The sequence below is a fragment of the Photinus pyralis genome, unplaced genomic scaffold (genome assembly GCF_008802855.1).
Source record: "Photinus pyralis isolate 1611_PpyrPB1 unplaced genomic scaffold, Ppyr1.3 Ppyr1.4_LG6, whole genome shotgun sequence".
Classification (NCBI taxonomy): Eukaryota; Metazoa; Arthropoda; class Insecta; order Coleoptera; family Lampyridae; genus Photinus; species Photinus pyralis.
This window is the reverse complement of record NW_022170663.1, coordinates 20,741,703-20,765,994: the sequence shown is the minus strand read 5'-3', so window position 1 is coordinate 20,765,994 and position 24,292 is coordinate 20,741,703. Positions and strand designations below refer to the sequence as shown.

The following is a 24,292-nucleotide window of genomic DNA, read 5'->3' as shown; positions in this document are numbered from 1 at the left end:
TGTATTCAGAAAATTGTTTCAAAAGCTTATTTATGGCGGGTAAATTATTTCTTGCCTCATCCACGTCGATTTGTTTGCATAAATAATTTTTAGCTATAATTTACGGGGTCATAGAGTGTTGCTGCGGTAACCCAAAAGACACCATTTTTATGCTGCACCGAAAAATAAACGAACTATTTTTTTAATGAAAAATTATCGATAAAAATTATTATTAGAGGACATTAGGGAAAATTATTACAACCATTTCCTGTTTGCATTATACCCTTATGATAATTATATTTAGTGGGGGTGGTGTCACCAATGAAATTTATAAATTTGAAAAATGGGTAGACCGTGAATTTCCTTGGAGCCATCTTTACTATGGTTATGTCAATTGGAAACCTTTCGCAACCATCCCTAAAATTTTGCATATTGGCATTTGAGTTTTCGAATGTTACTCATTCATTCAGGTCTGAGCTTTGCGTGGAGGGTATGTTCGAATGATCCACATACCAACCATTTCACGATATACGTTACCGTTCAGTAAAACGTACCTTTCCACAGTCATTTCGTATAGTCATAGTCTCGGTGACCATTAAAATTAAACTTTTACGAGAGGGCTTTCAAAAGTTTTCTCCTTCCTCCTTTTTCAACGCTTGAGGCCGTGTTTTTAACTTTTATCTACAATATTTGACAATGTGTTGAGGAAATGTAAATCTACGATTGTATAGTAATGCAATAGTAATAATCGAACAAAAAATATAAAGATGCAAGTTATCCTGGCCCTTACCTAGATTTTTTTTTAAGTCGAATTTAATAAAAGTTACAACAAAACAACAAGTGTACTAGTCTTGGACAGCGTTTCAAATGCAAAATAAACCAGATTTTGCTTACCGACCAGAAATTTCTCGGAGGATTTCGATTTCGATTTCAAATTCGAAAATTCGACTTCTATTGAGACGAATGGCACTATTTTTCAAAAACCTGTAACAATGATCGAAATTACGTTCGGAATAAAGCTCATCACGAAAGACCTCTGAGAGTACAGGACAATTTTAGATACCCTGAAATATTAATATCGTCAGAAGAAATATTTCCTTCAAAACAATCAAATTAAAAAAAAATATTAAAGAAACCTTTCCTTCAACACAATCACGCTCCAAAAAATGTAGAACATGAGGTCCCTGTTTTTCAAAATCCATAAAATGGGAGACTAGCATTCTAAACAAATATTAATGTGATACATATTTATAACCATTTATTTACATTCTTGTTGTAACAGAAACCTAACCTATATATAAATGTAAATGCAAAAAAATGTGCAAAATGAAAATAAAATAACATTTGTAACGTCTAAGGTGCAGCGACTAAGTTAAAAACTTGTTGTCGATACACCCCAAGGTATACGTAGATAACACTTTTTGAACCGATCAAGTTGAGAGCGATAAAAAATAGTTATTACACAATTCGTAACATAATTATCAGTGTGCTCGCGCAGTAAATTTCCCGGGAAACATCTGACTACCCGAGTTAGGGTAGTTAGGTAGTATCAGTTTTTCCAACAAAAGTTAATAAATCTGTGATTCAAGATGGGAGAAATTATTATGGAGAAGATTTTTAATAAATTTGATAAACGCGTGATATGAAAGGGAAAGACAAATTTGTGTAGATTAATAGATAATTATGTCGCTTTTGTGTATAATACAAGAAGTAAGATTGACCAACTTTTTTCCATATTTTTAAATTATACGCCAAATTCTTTATTTTTGTCCTTGTGTAGTAATTGTGTTGGGAAAATTTAAACAAAAAAGGATTCTTTTTTGAATCCATATGGATATATTCAGGCCACGATTTTGGGCTACTTTTGGCTACACAAGAAATACTTTTTCTCAAACTGAAACTCCGTAACTACGAACACGGCACAAGATTGTGTCGGACTGGAAAATTAGCACAAAACGTCAGATGAATTTTGGCGAATCAAGTTTCATTTTCTCCGTTATCGCTCAAACACAAAGCTCGTTTGTAGTACGGCAAAAAAAATTGACTACAAAGTTATGCGGGATATGTCGCTTGAATCGTGTATCCAAATCGTTTGTTAATTTAATGCTACTAAATGGGAAAATTCATCAAAGGAATTGGGAGGCGATATTCAAGCAATCATATTCCAAGAGTTTTGTTCTTAGGCCTTTTCCAAAATTAGGTTAGTTGAAATTTGAATTATAATTTATTTTAAAGACGCAATGAAGTCGCGCTAAATTATGTCGTAAATTAAAGTCGTTTTCATACGATTGTGCTTTATTAAGTATAAATATACTTATTTCTTTAATTTTTTAAATAGCAACATATTTTTATGAATTTAACAAAAGGTATATATTAAATTTATATTTTTGATCGTCAGAACACTCATAAAAACAGTAAATTTGAAACATGATACAAAGAATTGCATACGATTTTCAGTTGGGGAATTTTGTGACACTTAGCTCGCATTCGGAAACCAACTTTTAATCCGGCTCATATTCGATAGCACTGATCCTTGAACTCGTAGAAATCGACTGGCGACGGTTTGACATCGCTGTCTCTTTTCATTCTCGAGTTAGACGAGGAGCAGACGAACATATCACATAAGGGGATTCTTTTTCTTCCTTTTTTACACTTGTTCCTTGTTGGATCCACGATGGTTATTTCGATTATTTACAAATCTGTACCAAAAAGTGTATGTTAAACAAAATTTTTCAAGGTACCCATGTATTTTTGAGGGTACTGAATACCAATTTTGGACCGAAAATGGATCGGTATTGAAAACAGATCTAAGGAATCATCGCATATTATACTGTATAATGTTCGAAATATTTGATTACATATGAAATAAAACGTTTATTCTCCCCAATCAAAGGATTGCCTTCGAAAATGATCGATAGATTAGCGCATCAAAAGTTATAGCCGATAAAATGATTTTTTTAATACTGATCTAAAAAGTAATCGTGTGAAAAATGGGGGGTGAAGGAAGTATTAAAAAAAGACTTTATGAAAAACATGATGAAAGGAATGAAGAATAGAGGCGTGTACGTGAGGAGCATGGAGGAAGCAGCGCTGAACGCGTATACGTGGAGGTAGCATGAAAAAAGTGTAAAGAATACGTAAAGAGGGATACCTTATGAAGTTGAAACCGTCAAAAAGGTCAAGACAGCGTAAAAATATTTGTACAGTCCTAAAAGAGGCAACGGAGAAGACTAAAACTCAAAATCTTAAAAAAAAATGCGCTAAAGGACACGAAAGGAAGAATGCATGGTGACGTGAAGAGCGAAACAGTCATGAACGATGTGCGAAAGAATAAGATGCGAAGTGGGCGGCCAGAAATAGCGAAGAAAGTGCGAAGGAGTGGTGAAGGAAACACGAAAGAAATTGTGACAGCAAAAAGCACATAGAATCATGGAGGCCTAAGAAAAAAAGGAGCGAAATATGAACGTGTGAAAAAAGCGTACAGGAAAGGGAATATGAGAGCGCGTAGAAACTTGAAGGCAAGGGGTGAAGGATGACGTAAAGGAGATGTGTAGGAGAATTAAGAAGGCCTAACTTAAAACCAATCGGTGTATAACATACGGGACAGTATCTATGTCTGTGCAAAGAGCAAAGAGGAAGTGTAAGGAGTATTGTGCAAATGTGAAACACAGAGCAAAGAGCAAAGAGGAAGTGTAAGGAGTATTGTGCAAATGTGAAACACAGAGTGACAATCAAGTAACAAGAACATGGTCGTCAGTGTGAAAAACTTGTGAATAGAAACGCTAGCAGGAAGGAGCCGGAGATAATGAAGTGAGGGGAGAACGGACAAAATAAGCCTAAAGAAAAAAACTGGAAGGAAGGATGCGCGATGACGTGAAGAACGAAATGGAGCAGTCACGAAAAGTGCACGAAAGAAAGACATGCACAGTAAGCTCTCAGAGATCGCGAGGGAGTTGTGAAGAGTCAGTGTAAAAAAATCGCGAAAGAAGATGTGACAACAGGATGGATGAAGGACTTAGAATGATGGAGGCATAAGGATAGCACAGGATACCGGCCGCACATCTGCGCATGCGCGATTTTTTACGAACGGTTTTCAGCTCTTCGTTTTATGTCTAAGAATATGCGTACTAAATTTGATTCCAATTGATTCAGCCAATTTTATCCCAATCCAATACCTCCCTTACTAACGTGCGCGTGGTAAAACGGAGTAAACTTGTAGAAAACGCGTGAAAGGAAAGGCAATTGAAGAAGGGAGTTGGAAATATGCGTGAAAGCGCACAGAAATAGTTAGCTAAGGGGCGAAAACGTGAAAAAGAAGTGAAGGGCGAGGTAAAGGTGACATAAAGAGGAAATAATGAACTAGAATTAAGAAGGTTTAACTGTAGGCCAGTGGGTGTCGCGGATAAGGAGTGTGAAAAGACAAGGAAGTGTACTATGACCTGGCAACACCGAGAACACGTGCCCATCGCCGTGAAAAACTTGTGAATTGAAACGCGAACAGGAAGGAGGCTTAAAAGCTGGAAAGAATGAAGTAGGTGTTAACGAGGCGTAAACCAATGTAACAAAAAATGAAAAAGAAAGGCCGACACGCAAAACCCTTGTGTTCAGGATTGCAAAATGGAAAAATGTTTGGTTAAAATTAACGCATTTTCTATTTGTCTAGAGAGAAAGAGAAAAACGCTGAGAATCACATCTCAATGTTTAGGTCACCAGAATTGAAAACAAGCTTTAAAAATTTGCTGTAGCTAGCACAGGTACCACCTGCACAATTGCGCATGCGCGATTCTTCCCATTTATGTCTAAGAATATGTGTACAAAATTTGGTTCTAATCGGTTCAGCCGTTTAGTCGAAAATGATAGTATAGGCAGACCGATCGACATCATCGACACTTTGTTTGATTCGGATTCCTGGTGCTTCAAAACTTGGATTTCCGTAAAAAAAAAGTGGGAGGGGAGGTCATTTTTTACCCCAATGCAATGTCTGATGTGCCTTCACTAGCCTTCAGCGCATTATTATAATAATAATAGTTTAATGCCCAACAGAAAACAAATTCCAATTACAGGACATTTAACACAGATAATATAGAGGCGATACAAGTAAATATTACAAACAGTACAACAACTGGTATAAAAAATCAAAGAACTAAAATAATTTTTAAAAAAACCAAACAACTATAGTAAAAATAGCAATTAAAGATTAATCTCGGTGAATATACCTACAAGTTACAAGTGTTGAATTAAATATGTCCACGATTTTACAAAGTTTATTGTAGGTTTTACACGAACCTAAAATTGGAGACATATATAAAACATTAGTACGTGGCGGAGAAAGGTAAAATGGTAAACGGTAGTGATAAGATGGTACAAGAAGATTAATTTTAGACAGCAAGTTGGGGGTATCTAGTTTATCGTGCGCAATATTCAATAGGAAAGCTATACTACTTTTTATTCTTCTATCCTCTAAACTACTAACATGAAATAGGTTTAGTAAAGTTTCATGACAAAACCCTCTAGGAGGATAATGAAATTATGCCGTGTCCTTAATTTTCTGTATGTACTCTTCGGTCGATCCCAATCCACCAAGGGATTCGAATTAAATTGTGGATACAGAGCGATTCCCTGCATCGAACCATTATATTCATACGTGCTACCAAAGAGTAACTATCTAATTATTAAGTATTTGGTACTACATAAATTTTTTCATAAATAGGGGTTGTTTTCGCATCATGTGAACAGAAACTGATCGGTCACCACGCATTATTATGACATTTTGAGATTCAACAACGAATTATGTCAAAATTTACTGCAATATTTATTTAGAGTACTCAATTTGCAACTATTGGATTAAACGGAAAAACAGACACTCATACACACACTATGATATTCTATTTCCTTAAAAAGTTAAAGGAAATTCAAAAATTATCAACTTCAGGAACGGCTTTCAGTTTTCAGACTAAGCGATGCAGGAATAAAACGATAGTATGAATATTACGCCGAAAACCCCAAAGTTCTACGTTATTCCGTTGACGAGATCTCGATCAATTTCTAAAAGGCGCGCAAAAAATAGACAGTTATTGAAGCAATAAGCTCCCTTGAGAATCAAAAATGCGTTAAAAAATTTACGCCTCCACGCCATAAACCAAAAATGTTTCATACTTTGTTACTTATTACTAATTTCTACCACGATATTTTTTGTATATTTAGTAACTTTTAACTAGAAGATACATTAATACATTAAATGTATGATGGGAAGATAGGGATTCGTGTAAAATTGTACATGCTTAAAAATAAATGACGGCCTGATAACCGTAACTGAGGAAAAATTATTTATTTAGAGGGTGGCCCTCATAATTCGCACTACCATCTTCCGGTGATGACGTCTGATATCCTCTAATTAGTTCACCCGTACTTTAAGTTTGATGCAACACAACAACTAATGAAATTTTGAGCAACGGTAGCTAGTCGCTTGTTTATCCTTACACCTAACTGCAATCGACACAAGTTTACATTTTTAGATCAAGACGAGTGACCAACTCGGTAAATGCGAGATCTCGCTTCGAATCTATTCAGGTCACATTCGCGCGTAAAAATTGGTCCGGTACTTACGTTCCGCAGTTTTTTATATACATTTCCCATCTAAGCTTTAAATGAAATCACCGCGAATGACTTACTTAATTTCGCTTTTAACTCCTCGATAGTTAGCGCATAAAGTATGCTTTAATGACTTAGCAAACCAGTCAACCGAGATTTATAAAAGCTCGACCGTATATATGAGAACACTTTAAGATGTTCATTAAAAGTAATTTGTGAATTTTTTGCAAGTTTGCGCAAAAAAAACGAAGGTAAACACGAACTCAATTGCAGAATCATCCATTAATTTAGATGTATAACTCAATTCAGCGCGTCGGTCACGCGTTTGAGTGCAGGCGCACTTCGATTGGGTTGTACTAATTTAGCGATGGAGAAGTAACGGTTATGGGATACTTTGCGAATCGATCAAAAAATTGAAAAAATCTACAATAATTTTCATTTAAACGTTTCCACAGTTTAGAAAACCATCAGTTTTTAGAACAATCATGTGGAATAGGTAAGGATTCAATGTTACTGAAATTTTGTGTGTCCCTCCAAATTTCATTGTCCAAACATTGAAAATGTCAAAGAAACCCTCTAGAAGTTTGATATTCCTCAAAATACAGTCATAGGAGTGGAAATGATAAAATTGCCCACGCGGATTGCAATCTCATTCGTGATTGGTCTAATTCTGGGCGCCGACCTCTTTGATTGGGAAAAATTCCGCAAAAATGAGTGCCATTTGGATTAGTGTGCGCGATTTTTAATTACAGTCGCTTCCTAGACCATCGTTAAATTTGGTCTTTTATTTTTATTTCATCAGTAATGGAATAACTAGTAGCCACCTAGCGTCTGCAATACAGTATCGTGACGATTAGGCACTACAGTTCGGCCTACCAGCAGTATTTCATATGGGCATTGCAGTTCGCCGGAAAGTGACGGCAATTGTGTGGTCGGTCCGACAGCAAAATGCGGCTTGTGTACTGTCAGAGGATAAATCTTCCTCTTTTAACCTTTTAGGCTCCATAAAAACCCCTCAAAGGGCGAAGAAATGGGTTGAGATTCCAGAGACATAGTATTGTACACCCCTACGTCTAACTAATCAAATCATCAACATAGTCTAGCATTTAAGACAAGAAGGTACCTTTAGTGATTAGTACTAATAACTCTCGTACTCTCGTACGTAATTCAAATGCATAACATTTCTAAGAAAAGATGCGCCTGCACAATTATTATGAATGAAGAATGATGACTCTAATTACACACTTACAATAACAATGCAAGCATAGGCAATGACCTTAAATAATGCAGATTGATACTGGTAACCAAATTTCCCCTTTAGGAAATCATAGACGAAAATATTCAAGTATTATATCCCAAGTGCACGCCAAATACCTGAATATTTCGCCAGTGCATGTATACTCAGATCTGGTATTTGGCGTGCACGAGGGATATACGGGATGACTATTGCCCGACAAACATTTTGCAAGATAAGAAGAATATAATGTTTGTTTCGATCCTTTCAAAGACATGGTTTTTCAAAAAGCATCATGAAACCGAAAATAAGCATGGGTTCAGTTACAAATTGCCATTTTACAAATTGTAATTTTCGTTAATAACATTTGGAATTATTTATTTAAGTTTCATTTTAGGTATTTACACAGGATATTTGTCTGTTGCTAGGTGATTTCTGTAATATGCATTAATATGATTGGTTGAAATTTTCTGAGGGCAACAGTCAGTAATATCGACGCGCCTTCGCTCGTTCTGATCGATACTGATCGTTAACTTACCCTAAGTCAACGTATGTTTTGACACTTTTATTGGGGTGTCTAGGTAAATTATTGAATGCGAGCATGGAAGACACGTGTTCTACCAAGACGAAACATTTTCCTAAAAAGATATAATAATGTTATTTAGTAAAAAAAACAATTTCATACTGTAACACACTAGCAATAGCAAAATTTTGATCGACCACGGATTATCCTTAGAACATCTGACTAATAGTTATTTACATAAAAGTCAAGAAAGTGACACATTACTGGCGAGGAAATATTGAAGTACGAGGCCTCGAATATCGTATTTTTTAATATAAAATTTCAATTTTCTTATACAACATTTCATTGTCAACCTGTCAGTGATGGCAGGAGTTATTATAGACATTTAGCAATGTGACAGGTGCGGCCGGAAAAGTGACAGGTGTGACCAGTAAAGTGACAGCCGCCAGGGAAAGTAGTCTGGTCTGTCTCTGCCATGGAAACTAAGATTTGCTGACATAAGGTAGTGAAGGTTTCATGAAGATTTTGGGTAAAAGCATAAACATGAGGTTAACTTGAAGAAAACTGCTTTACGATGTACAAATCACTAAATTTCTATTCAATAGCAAGGCAATAGAACCAATTCAAAACGTAAATGAGCAAATATGAGCGAATTCTTCGGAGTAAAACAAACAACGTAACTAAAAATCAAGTCACGGTAACTTAAAAAAAACTAACTTATAAAGCAACGGTAATTAATATCTCAAATAACACAACTAATATGAAGGATACAATGTAATACAACTAACAGAAAGTAACACAAGTAATCGTCTACTAAGTCGGGTCTCGGAAAGTATATTTTTCGTAGCGAAACAAATAACGCAAGTAAAATCAAACATATCGGAGCAATGATGTGCAAGATGAGTTAATCTTCAAACGTTCGTTATACAGGAGCAAATCGTTACATCTCTAAGTCGATAGTAATGTAACTAATGTACATAGAACGAAATAGATTCACATATATAGTTAATGTAGAATTTTCTAAGTCGGTAATGTAGAAACTCAGCCATCAATGACGCCGCAATGTCAATCCTAATCAGATGTCCAGGTAAAATTGCGGTGTCATTCACGTACTGCGTAGGTAGTAGATAACATCCAAGTAAATACAACGTAAAAGGTATTCTACAAGAAAGAACGTACAAAGAAACAATAATAAAACTTTGAGGGAAGGTAAAGCCTTAAAAAAACAAACGTATTAAGAAAAAATGCTGCATCTAACATACCTCGCAGTGTTATATGCAAATGCAGATACGTAAAAACGCTTCCATGGAGCCACAGTCACAGACATCATAAGAAAGAGAAACCACTCCAAAGATAAATGATAAAGCCAAAACACTAATCCTTGTTCACAGGTAAGACATGAAGTCGGTAAATGTAATGGCGTACCAAGAGAAAAATTTGCGTGAAATCAATGTGAAAGCAGAAACTTCACCGATGGGAAAAATACGACTGCGCGAGAAATGCCACTCGTAGGCATGATAAACTTAAGAAGGGATAGATAGCATTGCGTACACAAAGGTAAAAAGTGTGAACTCTAGCGACAAGACAAATAATATTGTAACAGAAACCTCTAACACTATGATGGTCTCTAATGGCAAAACAAAGAACTAATGTAATTAGAACTACAGAAATTAACTTACATCTTACGGATTACAAAAAAAATACTGAATTTAAATATAAACAAGAGCACAAATCGAAGGTTACTTAAATGGAAATTAAATCAGGAATATCATGAGGCTTTTACCTAACGATTTTGAGAGGGAAGTCTCGCTTTCTAGTTTGAAAACCAATAAGTTTCCACATGAATCTAAAATTTCTGTATTACTTCTCTTGATAACATAATTTTTTAAATAATACCTAAGCTACAGGATTAGAATGGATCTCTAGACGTATTCTTAAACCAAATTTTAACAAAATAAGATAATCACTGATGTATTACAAGTGACAAATTGGAGGTGATATTTCAGTATTACAAGAATTTCGAATTCTGGAGCTGCATTTTATTTCTACTATTTGCATTTTAAGAACCAGAAATATTTCGAATCCCGTCAGGAAAAATGTAACAAATCGTTTTCACGTTGACGTATTGAATATGACAGATTCTGTCCAAATTCACTGCCGGGGAAATCTCTTGCACGAATTACTAAGTGAAATTATGGAAAGGAAAAGGAGTGTTAGAGGAATCAGAAAAGTATAAGGAAAAGTTGAGTGCGAAAGGGAGACTCTTGGGCGAATTATGGAAAAATTTGTGAAAAATAAGAATGTTTGGGAAATCTGTGGAAATGCAGAGAGAATCTATACGAAATTCAAGTTAATTCATAAGTTTCGTTACGGGCGGTACAAACCCAGATAAATCGCGTGCGAAGCTACGCAATTTGAATCTTTCAAATTTTGTAGAGAGTCACAGGTTTAGTGGTAGGCTGTTGAGCTCGAGCGACACATTGCATTTACATTATCGTCGATCATAATTAAATTACCAGGACGGGCATAGGCGTTTATAGACCCATTATTCATACCATCCAAGTTTGAAATTTCGAGCTGTTATAGTTGAACGTAGCCAGATTTATGAGGGTCATCGATACAGGTTTTTGCAAAGCTGCCCGCCATTCATTCCAGTACGGAACTAACGAACGTGCTTTTCAGAAAACAATTTGTAAGAATACAAAATGATCGACAATAGTAATTAAATTTAGAAAAATACCCATACCGATCATACATTTAATAATAACCCATTGAATTAATCAATTTTAATTGCTAGTTTGATCAAAAAACGTTTGTATTGCATGAACGTTGCCGATCACAATACAAAAGATATGCAATATAATGGAACAGATGGATTATACCGTGTGCTTGAAAAGGTTGAAGTGCTTTACAACTTTTGACACCTCAACAAATGGCGCGTTTTTTATTATTTCAATTACAACTACCGCATTTAATAGTTATCTAACTCGCATAGGTAATTGTGTTTCAATATCAAAACCTTGGCGGATTACACGAGTTCATGACTAGAACATTACGATTGGGATATCACTACAACGTAATTCGCATTGTGCTGATTGATACCTGCAGCGTCAAGGTCTCGGCTCCGATTTAAAGAAATATGCTGTAAAATGGGGTTCACTCTTAAAATTGATATAATAAAGATATTGTCGCGGGTATAAAAACGCCATTAATTTAAAAGTAAAACATTCCTTTACACGAAATAGCACTTGCATATCGAATAAAGCGGTAATTAATCAATATCAATCTAATAAAAAGTTGATATTATACCATAAAAATTTTCAAAATCTTTATTAGACACTGTGTAAACACTAAACGAAGGACATATTTCGGTTAAATCAAAGTTACAAAATCATTTCCTGTAATATGTCTATGGGTTTATTACAAATAATTATGGGTTAAATTGTCGATTGCCGTAAAGTATCACATCCTTAAAAGAATAAAGATTACGAACGCAATAAACACCACGTTTACGAGCGTCTCAAATCTCTACATTTTTACAAACCTGGAAATATTAAAATTAAGATTTTTATAACCTAAAGCGCGAGTACCATTAGCCGTCAAACAAAAGATTAATGAAGAAAAATTTACTCTGGGATCGAAAAAGCAAGCATTAGCAGCTCATTGACTAAAAGTGTTCGTTTTGTTTAATTAAAATCTGTCGGCGTACAAACTAATCTCTGTCACGCCCGTCCGTTTCAAATTCTGTAGATTTTACAAAGAATGGAGTTCCTTGTATGAGTTAATTATTTTAAAAACGGCCTATACCTAACCTACATTCTTAAGATATTTTCAGAGGACTGGCCCTTCCACGCGTTGCTGGGCTTCTTCGCATTTAAGTTACGCAAAAAAAAAGTCAATCAAGGACGAAAAATAGTATAATTTGGGGAATACAAAGTACATATTAAAGCCGATTGAAGGCCAGTGCAATTTATATTCCAAGTTACCGACGTAAAGTAAGTGAAAGGTTAATCAATAGATGTACATAAATTTAACAAATACGGATCCACATCGCCGCGCCGATTATTTATTCTTAACATAAAAAGGCAATGTTAAGTATAACAGGAATCGATGATCGATGGCCGAAATGTTCGTGCAAAGAAATTATGCAAAGATAATTTATCTCCGCGCAATTTTGATAGAATCATTTGTTAACGCGCACCATCATCATCATCATGATCGGCCGAAAAGGTTAAATTGAATAACGCAAACAATCGGATTCGTCTTCACGGCTGGCAATTAACATTCTCATATATCACTGTAGAAAGAAGTGAAAATTGATTGACAAATGTCTTTTTTATTCGGCGATAATCTAATGGGAAAGTTGACGTTTTAGAAAAAAAACACCGGCAATATTTCAATAAACCGCATCGTAACTCTAAGAGACGTTTGAATTGTCCCCTCAAATAGCTTTCTCTCCAAAAATATACAATTGCGAGATTAATTCCATAATTAATTAGATGCTTTTACGTGGACGCTTGCGGGGACAACTCCCGCCATCTCTTCGAGCCACGTGGAAGTGAGGCGGATTCGAAAATCGCCAACTTTTTAAAAACGAGGTGGGTTGGGTTGATTTAAACTGATTATCTTAATATTCTATGAAAGTAACTAATTGGGGGACCACTCGAAAAATGGTGCCGATTGGTTTTCCGCTTATCTTGATGCTACCTGATGGTTATTTTTTTAATTTATGTATAGCTCATTTGTATAGGTATTTTTGTGATATAAATATTCAGGATGCAACATGTTTATCAAGGACAAATCTAATTAACTTTCGGGTTATTATTACTACCAGTTTTTCATTTTTGGCCCACAGGCACTAAAAGAAATGGATCGCAGAACTGTAGCCTTTTACCGCGCAACGGCCTTTCTGTGCGATGAAAAGACACGTAGGTAAATAAAAGTCAATTACATAATTTCTCGCTGTATCCATGCCAAGTTCTAATAATCTCATTAATCTTGATTATATAATCTAAGAAAATAGTGTTTTTGCAGATATCGAAGTATGCAAATTATGGTAATGCAAAATAATAAAATGATGTCTGTATTAAGTAGTAAAATAAGGAATTATATATAATGAATCCTGCAGTAAAAATTCTTTTAAGAAAACCAAAAGAACCACAAAATTTTTGACTTGCAACAAATACCGAAACGAATGTTGTCATCTGGAATAAATAATACCCATTTAGTAGGTATCTTTTGTTCAGATTAATTAAGTATTGTATTTTGGGTTTGTTGTTCAATTGAACAGCTTGTGAAAAGAAATCTAATAACAGCGATTTGTAATAATCACAAATGATCTCCACACAAGCCTATTACTATAAAGCTAACAGATTGAGTAACGAAATTTTCTCCTTCAGAAATTCGTCGCGGGAAGTCGTGGAGATCACATTTCGCCCCAGACTAACTGACCGCGTTCCCGAAAACACAACCCCAAAAGGCAATTACTCTGAACGAAAGCGAGCTTTTTGAATATCTGCGTCAAAATATTAATCACTCTCATATTCGTTCCCGGAAAATTGGCCTCCGAGATATCTAACCCATGTAGTCCAGAAATTCGCTAACACGCAATACCTTTCGAGGAATATTCTTTTCCAATGAAACTCCTCAAAGAAACCTTTCCCTCAATCTGCCCACAAAAGGAGAGCGAGATTTCCGGAGTGGCCAGTTTTCTTAGGGGTAAATGGTTCAAAGTCATGATCAGGCCGATTTTTTTTGCTACCTCGCAAATTTGTATTCACAATCTTTTCGGAGCCGAAATTCCAGAAGCCAATTTTTGTGTTAAGCGAATATTTTTATTAAATAATTTGCCGAAGATGGATAGTTCTGCGCTATGGGTACATTTCAATACAAATTTTAGCGACATTTAATCTCGCATTTAATAGTTATGGACTGATCTTATGCAGCGATTTGTGATTTCGTATACCACCGCTAGTCGCTTCATTCGAGATAACTAATACGCAAAACAATTAGGTAGTTCTAGATGGCTCTTGAAGATCCGTAATGTTACAATTTCAACTCAACACGAGTTTTCGAGCAGAGCCGAACTAATCTCAGATTCAAAACAATGGCATTTACAATTGAAGATTGAATTTAAATGACTTTAATGTTGACTAAATATAAACAAAACATTATTTATTATACAAAGCGGTAAACTGATGTTTTTACCATAGAATCGTTATAACACTTCTGAAAATTCCGCAGGTATTGAATATAGACGTCCAACATTTCAAGCTTAGGTCATCCCGTCGTTTCCATGGAAACAGTATTGTATTCTGTTCTGAAAATCATGTTATTTCGTGCTCTGAGTCCTATTTTTAATAAGAATGACAGATGTCATTGGAACACTCAATTATTTAATTCACTTGCCCACAAAATGATCACTTACTGTTAAATAGACACTTAGTCTACTCATTCAAACCTATTAAAATGTCAATTTAGCATCTGCGATAAAATAAACAATTTAAAAAAATATTTTCATTAAGTGAAAATAAAGTAAGCATCAGATACCTTTAAACTTGAAATTTTTCCCCAACCTAAAAATTGAGGCACATAAACCCAACTCAAAAACAGTCGCTAAAGAACTGAAGTTGTTATTGTTATAGCCAAAGAGTCTATAGCCACTGGGTCAGGAAATTTTTCATCGTGATATTTCAAAGTAAGTCAAGCTCCACTCAAAAGCTCGGTCGTCGAGTTTAGCTCAAGTTCGTGTCCATCTCGAGTTTTGAAGAATCTTAAAACCTCATAAAAACTTCGAATGCTCAAAAGATTACTTGAAACCTTTTAAAGGATAATAAAAACTGTCAAAAATTGATGGTTTTAGAACTAGTAAAGAATTTAAATGTTCTAAAATGATTCATACGCTCTTGGAGAATCACAATGGTTCTTGAAAATAGTATACGACATTCAAGAGCTCTTAAACACCGCCAAAACCTCTTCAAGTCCTTTAAGGATTCGTAAAATTTCCTGAAGCTCGTATTCCGAATGATCTTATTGAAAATAAAGGCTTTTAAGAGCCTCTAAATGTCTATTAATACTTTTGGAAGTAACTAAAGACCTCTTACAGCTCTTAAACGTGATCAAAGTTTCACAAAAAGAAAACTCGGAATACCTTTATCTCTACAGGCCAATGAAGGCATTAAAGTTTAAAGATTTTCTCAGGATTCATAAAAGCTCATAAAAGGTCAAAACGGAATTGTCCCGATCGGCGAGCTTTTTAAACCAATAGCATCTTTTGTATACATTGGAATATTGTTTCGGCCAACACTGAACCACCAATAGCATCTTTTGTATACATTGGAATATTGTTTCGGCCAATATACCTTGGTAATAACGCCTCTTAAAAACTTTTCCAAGCTCATGAAGATATTAAAGGCTCCTCAAAGGGCAACGACCTAAATCGATATAAACTGCATCACCCACAAAACACGAATTGAAAAATTAAAACAAAATTGCTGAAAAGAAAGAAAAGCTTACAAAGCTTGTATGAACAAATTACCCCGCACGCAGCCGTTCGACAAATAAATAACAAAATCTTAAATTACTTACAGTTTTCTTTTCTTTTAAAAAATAATCTGGTCGTTCAAAGGTTTGCGATAAACAAGGCGCACTTAACTTCACCCACAAACGTCTTCAACTAATCAAATCGGGTGGACTACCAGTGTAGCGTAAAGAAACGTACTCGCTTGTCCAACCGTCGCGAACCAGTAAGCAAGCCTCAGCTTCGTTTTTACGTTCATTCCTCGTATTTCACGAAACGCCACTTCTACAAAAAAAATTCCTTCCTCAAGATTGGAAGCTTCGAAGAAATGCGTCACACGTCCTGACAAATTGAATGAATTACAAAAACGATAAACTTTGACACAAGAAAAATAATACGGAATTACAAAATTCAAGTAAAATAAACCAACTTTGTGCTTATTGGTACACTTAATAAAATGGAAAACAGAGTGTCCCGTCATTATTGTTGGTGTTGAAACCGAAATAACGTCTACAAGACGTTGTTTACACAACAAATCTCCCATTTCCATAAAAGAAAAACGGGCTCCATGTTAAAGATGGGAACTGAAACCTTCCTGCACTCCGATGTTTCACCAAGAAAGAAATAACGAATTTTTTTCATTTCTTCATAAAATATTACATAAATACTTGTATTTAATTACCTCGAATAATATAAATAAATAACGAAAGTTATGCAAGTGTTTTGGAATAAATACGTTTTTATTATATACCTGAATATCAATCCGCGTTTTGAACACTCAAATGCGTGCGAAATCGGACTTTTAAAAAACTAGTGCTGTTACAGATTGCTAAGTAATTTTACCTCAATTATGACGCATAAAACTATCGTCTGGGACTGAAATAAAAAACCTCCTTAAGCCGCTTTCTGTAAATGCAAAAGATTTCTTTGTTTGAAGCTTTCTCAAACACGTGTAATTTAGGGTATGCTGCCAAATCTGTTCCAAATGGTAACACACATGTATAAATAGGCAATTTAGACATGACAGTTCCCATTAAAACAGTCCAAAACATTACATTAAGACCACCTGAAGAAAATTTTGATATCATTTGACATTATCGATACATTATGTTGAGACTTTGTTGGTAAGATGCTTCTTATTCATCCATCCATCCCCAACCTATCACATCCTTCGAAATAAGATTTACTGGATTTTGTAGGTAGCAACTTTTCTTGTGCTTCTGTAACAAACCGCTGAATAGACGGTCTATTATATTTTTCAATCAAATTTATTTTATTTCTAAAGACGGTGATATTAATCATAGAATAAGTACATTTTAATCAACAAACTTCAATTCATATTTCCATGGTAATCCTAATCACGGAATTTCGAATAAGCGGCCCACTTAATCAGAAATCTATTTGAGTAGAAAGCCGACTGTCTAATTGAGCTTTATAGCACGAAGCGTAGTGGAGTGCCTTTAGACAAATTGCGCGTGCTTTAACGATACGATTATACACTTGTTTCTTAATAATATAGGTACTATTTTTGAGAAGAATATTAGTCTATCTGTGAAGTTGATGCCGTTCAGTATTATAAAAAAATTCCCCGGAAAATACGGCTCCATATATACGTTCTGTGGGATGTTCCAATGATTAGTGCAAAATTTAAAAAAAAGGCTAAGGCTATTTTCTATGACCTAGAGCCAGCATCGTCAATTAATTCCGAAGGTTTTGTACGATAGAAGAAATGCCGTACCCTCGAATTTTTTTAAACACTGAAGAGTGAAGGATTTGTAAAAACCAAGTTCCCTTTTTCATTCTTTTTTAACTATTAGCGATTTTAAGAACTAATTGTTACTTCCTGCGGATGATTAAAAAACTTCCATTTTCGATACATTAAAAAGAGCGAGAGAACTTCTCACTTCTATGACGTCACAGACTCACACTTTCATTTTCGAAAATAATTTCACGAAGGAAACCCATTTTTAGATTCAGTTAGAACAACCTGAAAGATTTGAGGCCAATCCACACACCACCACGGTTCGTGGGTACAAAAAGTAGTCTACTTTTTGATTTGTACAAATCTTGTTCAAAAACTAATTGCGAGATGACTGTTTTAAGGGATTTCAATTTTTATTTAGTTCTTCCGTGCCTTTCTTACAAAGGAATAGGGAAAGTTACTACAATCTGGAATGCAAACCACCGGCTACAACGATCGTTTCTCCCGTGACATAGCTGGAATCGTCTGATGCTAGAAACGCAGCAACTCCTGCAATGTCATCTGGAGTTCCGTATCTATAACACATTAAAATCAAAAATTGTAATATTTTCTATGATTACCTGTTCAGCGGAATAGCCTCTAACACGTTTCTCGCTTTTTGTTGTTGTGACACCCGTTCTGAAGATCCAGTTGGAATATATCCTGGGGAGATACAATTGACTGTAATGTTCTCACAGGCGATTTCACCGGCGAGTTCTTTGGTTAAACCAAGTAAGGTGACTTTACTTGTAGTATAAGCACCTAAAATCTACGCTCTGAGTGTATGTAACGGCCCTTTCTAGTACCTACAGGCAAGGGGAGGTACGCTCCCACAGACGATATAAAAATTATTCTGCCACCCCCGTTTTTTTGCATAAGTGGATATACTTCCTTGGCCAATAAGAAGGCAGCTTTTACGTTCACTTCGAAAACTTTATCCCATACGCTTTCCGGGCACTAGAATTGCAAACGGGAATTATTGTGGAAAGAAATGTGTGAAAACCTCTGATATTCGCCAATTTCCTGGATAAACTGAAGCATTGGAGACCAGTATGTGAGGTCCTCCGAGTTTGACGGCCTACAACGTGAGGTGACAGTTTAAGATTATTTAAAGAGGACTACTTCATCGAATATTCTTCGGCGATCCTCCGCTTTGGCCACGTGGCAAACCACCCCTACAACGCGTTCGCCCAAACCGTCTTGGGCGAGTCGCAGAATTGCCCTGTCAACGTTACTCTGACGCCTGCTGCTTACTACTACCTTGGCCCCTTCTAGCGCGAATCTTTTAGCTATGCCAAAACCGATGCTGGAAGATCTTCAGGTGAGAAGAGTGAGGGGGGTGGTTGTCTTACCCTTCTGTTGATGCAGTTACAATTGCTACCTTGCCTGCTAGACGATTTACACCATAACTGCTTTGATCCATTTTCGTACACTGTTATGACGCGTTGAATGAGCGCAATTGTTTATAATTGGGTAAGTCGAGGTTATCTGTCAGATTAGATACAATAACGTAATGCTGGAGCATTTTGGTTCGCATTTTCGTTTTTTGCACGAAAATATAATAGGAATTCACATGGTGAGAGTTTGAAAATGTTACAACGATCGTTATTGTGCACATGGTGACGAATAATTAATTATTTACAAGTAAGTGTTATGAGTTCCTTGAACTCCAATCACCAGTGGCGGCTGAAAAGCTTTATGGACGTGCAACTTGAGGAAAATCAACCTCACTTCATCTACTTATATGGTATCCGTGTAAAACTGTAAAGTTAAATTAGAGGTAGAGACCGAACGAGAAAAACCGTACTAGTTAAGACTAATTTCATTAGACACGATTTCTGTTACATTTGGTGAGTGTTAAAGCTAATGAAATGCCTAGATATATCAGGTTGGGTATCATGATCTTAACACGAATTCATGTGAACTCATTAGGCAATTAAATGAACGTAAAAGATGCGATCAGAAAGATAAAATGCGTGTCTGGAGAATAATTATGCCGGTCGGTACAAGATTTAGAAGAAGCATTCCCTTACTAAAAATGGCGAAAAAATCTGAAAGTGGTCTTGGTGTAATATAGTAAACTGTTTTTAATTGCTTTCTGTAATTGTCTACAGCGAGTATAAAAAGGTGGTACATCGCGTGCCCATATTTTACAGGTAACAGCATTAGTTCTATTTTAATTTTTGCTAAAGACCGCTATATTACAGGCAGCGCAAAGCGACGATAATACCCATAATTAACGTCGAAAAAAAAAAGTTTTATGTACCTACTGGAAACATATGCCACTGTCGTAATTAACTCAGTAAAAACACAGTTGTGTTATTAAGAAAGTGGTCTGAGATATTTACGGGCTCATCTTCTAATGAATCGCCGTTAAAATGTGCCTTGATTACAGGAAGCTCGTGGTCTATTCAGAAAGAATAGGTTATGTGTGTAGCAAAGAATTAATTATTGCGGAAGTAATTCCCTCACTTAATAACCTTTGTCACTATTGACATAATTGCTAATAACTTTATTAGCGAGGAAGGCGCGTTGCGAAAGACCTTTTGCGCCATCGGTACGAAATTTTTATGCCCGAGCCACGCGGTGCGAGCATAAAGAGATCTAGATCAATGTATCAGATACTTATGATTGATGGGTTAGACATGCAAGTCACTAAACGATTCTTCCTCCACATCGTGAAGCCTCAATTCAACACCTATTCCTTTGATCAAAACCGCGATCTGCACCTTGGCAGGTTTTAATCGTCTCATTATAGTCTTGAAGGTGGATACAACGTGAGCCGTTGCTTTTTTATGTGGCATTTCGTTCGGTTTTCCGCGTGAAATTTGTTATGGTGCCGAGATCATTTCAGAGGAGCAATTAGATGATCATACTCTAAAGCCTGACCAGTAATTATACATTCACCGTTTTAGATTTTCGTGCGAGACGCGGCCATGAACTAAAGTACTCCCAAAATGCTTAATCTCAGCTGTCAAACCCATTAACTTTTACATCTCATTTAGATAACGCAACACTTACGGAAATCTATAAAATCAGATTAATTAATGATCCCGATAATGATATTGATTTAACAAGATTAATGAAGGTACCATAATTTCAATTACTAAACTTTCAGGTTAACTGTTTTAAGATGCGAGTCGCCGCCGGCGTTAGTAACATAAGAAATTAACTTTAAATTTGATTTCTAATGTGCCGCATGCATCACTTCCAGCATCACATCATATTGAACTCATCGTCAACTTTCTATTGAAGCGAAACATTCGTCCTATTCGATAACGTGGGTGCAACTAGATAATGCGTTTCAATGTTGTTTATTTGGGCCGCTATTTTTTAAACTAATTTCCTGGTACAGCTTGTTTACTCTTTCATTTAACACCGAAAGTTCGCCCCAGAAACAAATTGCTAATTGTTCGACACACCCGCTTTCTTCAGTTTAATGTGTCTTAATTTCGCTTAATCTCCGAATGGCGAGGTTTAGGATATTGCACATCCTTGAAAGTATACCGACTACCTGTTTCGTGTACAACGTATATAGAATTATGTGTTGCAAATGTGATAATAGTGTCTGTGCAGGCGATGCATGAAAAGCAAGTACATCAAACTATAGCTGGGTTATGAGAACAAACGATTTAAAGTAAACAATAGTTTTCACTTTCCTTGAGTTTGTTTTGTGTATCATTTAAACTCGGTTGTACGTAAATTAACTATTGCTAAATAAAATTAAAAGCGCAAGTTCTTTTTACACAATTTTATGAATATTCACACGTAATGTGCTAGTATTCTACTTAGAGATATCAACGAGAGATCAGACAACGTACCTCATTCCCAAAAAATTAGTTTATTGCGTCCTTATAACCAAAATGATAACCAAATCCGCCAGATTTGGGTTTCTAGTTGTAATCAGTTTAGCTGACACAAAGACAAAGACGGAATCGACCTTTATGCCATCCTTTCCCATGGGTTTATCCTTGCATACAAGAGTAGTACGAACCTGTAGAAAAGTATGCAAGACAAAGAGAAGATATTACTTAACGAATGCAGAAACAAAATGAATACAATACATATACAGAAAAAGTGCAAACCCAACAAATTTTAGGTGCCAATATCACGGCAATGACCAGCATTGTACTTTAAGGAACTAAAAATGATGCAATCGGACTAACATCTTAAGCGAAGTGTGCGAAATAAAGCCGTATAGAAGGGGCACACTCAAATTTTGAGTTAGGTAATGGCAAAATAAAATTTTTGCAACACAAAAATCTGTTCTCAAACCTCAAACAGATTAGATTAGATTCGGTAAAGATCTGTTCCAAAAGCGCATGATGATAAGGCAATAAGGTGTCGAAATTTCCCTTTGTTTAACAAACTTTTAAAATTATGAACTAAAAACTGTACCAAAACAAAATTAAGTTTTCCCCATTCCTTCTTGAATCATTTCCAACTCTTTTTCCACCTCGCCAACAGAAAGAACAACACTAAATAACCATAATCTTTATTTATTTATTTGCCCTTCTCTTGTTCTGGGCCCTCAACAGGCTTTCGCCCAATTACAGTGACCGCATAATGCTTTTTAGAGGTGCCCCTGCAGAAGCTTCTTTAAGTTGTTCTATACTACTCCGGTATCTTACGAATAAGGAAAACTGCAGGAAAACAAAAAAAAGCCGGCAGAGTGCTCGAAACTGATCTAAGGAAATTCCCATCTCTGCTATAGATGAAAAACTCACCTCAACCCAGGTTCGAAAACCCGATGACCCGACCTCCCGGCTATGTATCCCAACTTTCTACCACTGAGCCACACAGACGGTTAATACATTTATGTTGAAAGTAATTTAATTTGCAAATAGCTCCAGATGCCCGTTCCTTTATTACAATGAATTTTTACAATACGTAGACTTGTTAGAACCTGACCACTTACTTCATTATTTAATCATAAATAACCTAAAACCTCAAATTTGCCATAATACATAAATCGGGCGATCAAAAATGAGTGACTGTCGAGTCGCCTTTGGAGGTTCGAGTTAAGTACGATTTCCCATGTAAACAAAAATTCCAAAGGTGACTCGACGTTCATTCATTTTTGATCGCTATGTATACAGAGTGGCCCAACGAGAAGTATACAGAGGGCTTTTAGGGTATTAAATTTAGAAATTTCGAAAAATCCTCGAACACGTCAATTTTGTATTCGAGGGGACAACTTTTGGAATACAAATCACGAACCCAAGTCTTCACCCCTCTACGTAGGGAGCTTAACCCCTAAAATTTTAAATGGAATCCTATGGCTAATGGCACATTATTTGAAAGCCAATTTAATCGTGATTACTAATCTGCTTTGTTTTTTAAATTCTATTGATTCGTTTCGGACATATTCGCATTTGAAATGGTTTTTTATAAAAAAAAACCAAAACAAATGCGGTCTAAGTCACCTTGTATTAAAAAAGGTTTAAATTGTGCAAAAAATAACAAATAACTTTAAACAGACAACATTTATTTCAATAAATGCTCGAATTGCCTTCCGCCTGCTTCCATGCAATAATAAAGATTTGCTTCAAAACGCTGCCGTAGATGTTGCAAGATTTCAGGGGTAATCGCTCGAAATTGTTGAGTTATACCATAGTGTATTCTATTCTTACACTATGGTTATACGTGCTCGCAACCCTTGTAATGTTCCGGGCGGAGTAGCATAAACTTTATTCTTTAAATATCCCCACAAGAAGTAATCTAAAGGACTTAAATCAGGGGAAAAAACCATTTCAAATGCGAATATCTCCGAAACGAATCAATAGAATTTAAAAAGCAAAGCAGATTAGTAATCACGATTAAATTGGCTTTCAAATAATGTGCCATTTGCCATAGGATTCCATTTAAAATTTTAGGGGTTAAGCTCCCTACGTAGAGGGGTGAAGACTTGGGTTCGTGATTTGTATTCCAAAAGTTGTCCCCCTCGAATACAAAATTGACGTGTTCGAGGATTTTTCGAAATTTCTAAATTTTATACCCTAAAAGCCCTCTGCATACTTCTCGTTGGGCCACTCTGTATAGATACACCCTAAACCATTTTTTATTCACATTTTTATAAGACAAATTCCGAGTCGACAATAAATGAACCCTTGAGTTTGCCTGATTGAAATATTGAAATTACTGGATCAAAATTAAAATTCTTGCCAAAAACACTATACACCAAATTCAATGGGCTCCTCAATTTACACATTATGATTTACATCAGGCATTTACAATTGATTGAATCCTTTAAGACCAATTACTCAAAGCTTTACGATAACATTTATACACATTCCTTCTACATTACATCTTAAACGTATTCAATGTTTACTTTGAATAGTTAGATGGAAGTAACCTTGGCCTACAGGTCTTCTCATTCATGGAAAATGTTGATTTTCTTACTTCTAAATCTGGTGGTTATATAGTGCAGATGTTACAGACGTTATCAGAACCCGCCAATAATGAAAAAACCTCTAAAGAGCATCTAATAAAGCGGCAGAGCACCTCGATGTGGGTCATTGGATGACACATTTTCAATAGGCTTACTACATGTGGCATATAGGTCAACTGTGAAAAGTTTGAACTGAATAGGTTCAAGCGTTTGGCAGAGACAGAAAGGCGTGACCCCAAAAGGTCATTGGATTTGACTAATTTTCAATAGGTTTATTACTTGTGGCATATAGGTCACGGACGGACAGACGGACA

At 35.7% G+C, this 24,292-nt stretch overlaps 2 protein-coding genes across 2 annotated transcripts in view; one reads left to right on the top strand and one right to left on the bottom strand.

Annotated features, from left to right (window-relative positions):
* LOC116174106 (knirps-related protein-like) overlaps positions 1 to 24,292 on the top strand; it is a 51,841-nt gene that overhangs the window by 1,781 nt on the left and 25,768 nt on the right. The window lies entirely within an intron of this gene.
* On the bottom strand, positions 17,937 to 19,202 carry LOC116174107 (dehydrogenase/reductase SDR family member 4-like). Its single transcript, XM_031491921.1, has 6 exons — positions 18,940 to 19,202; positions 18,710 to 18,893; positions 18,591 to 18,665; positions 18,398 to 18,544; positions 18,169 to 18,356; positions 17,937 to 18,123 (listed from the first exon to the last, which is right to left on the bottom strand). Exons 1-6 carry the CDS (start codon positions 19,008 to 19,010, stop codon positions 18,009 to 18,011), a joined length of 780 nt encoding a protein of 259 aa, XP_031347781.1. The 5' UTR covers positions 19,011 to 19,202; the 3' UTR covers positions 17,937 to 18,008.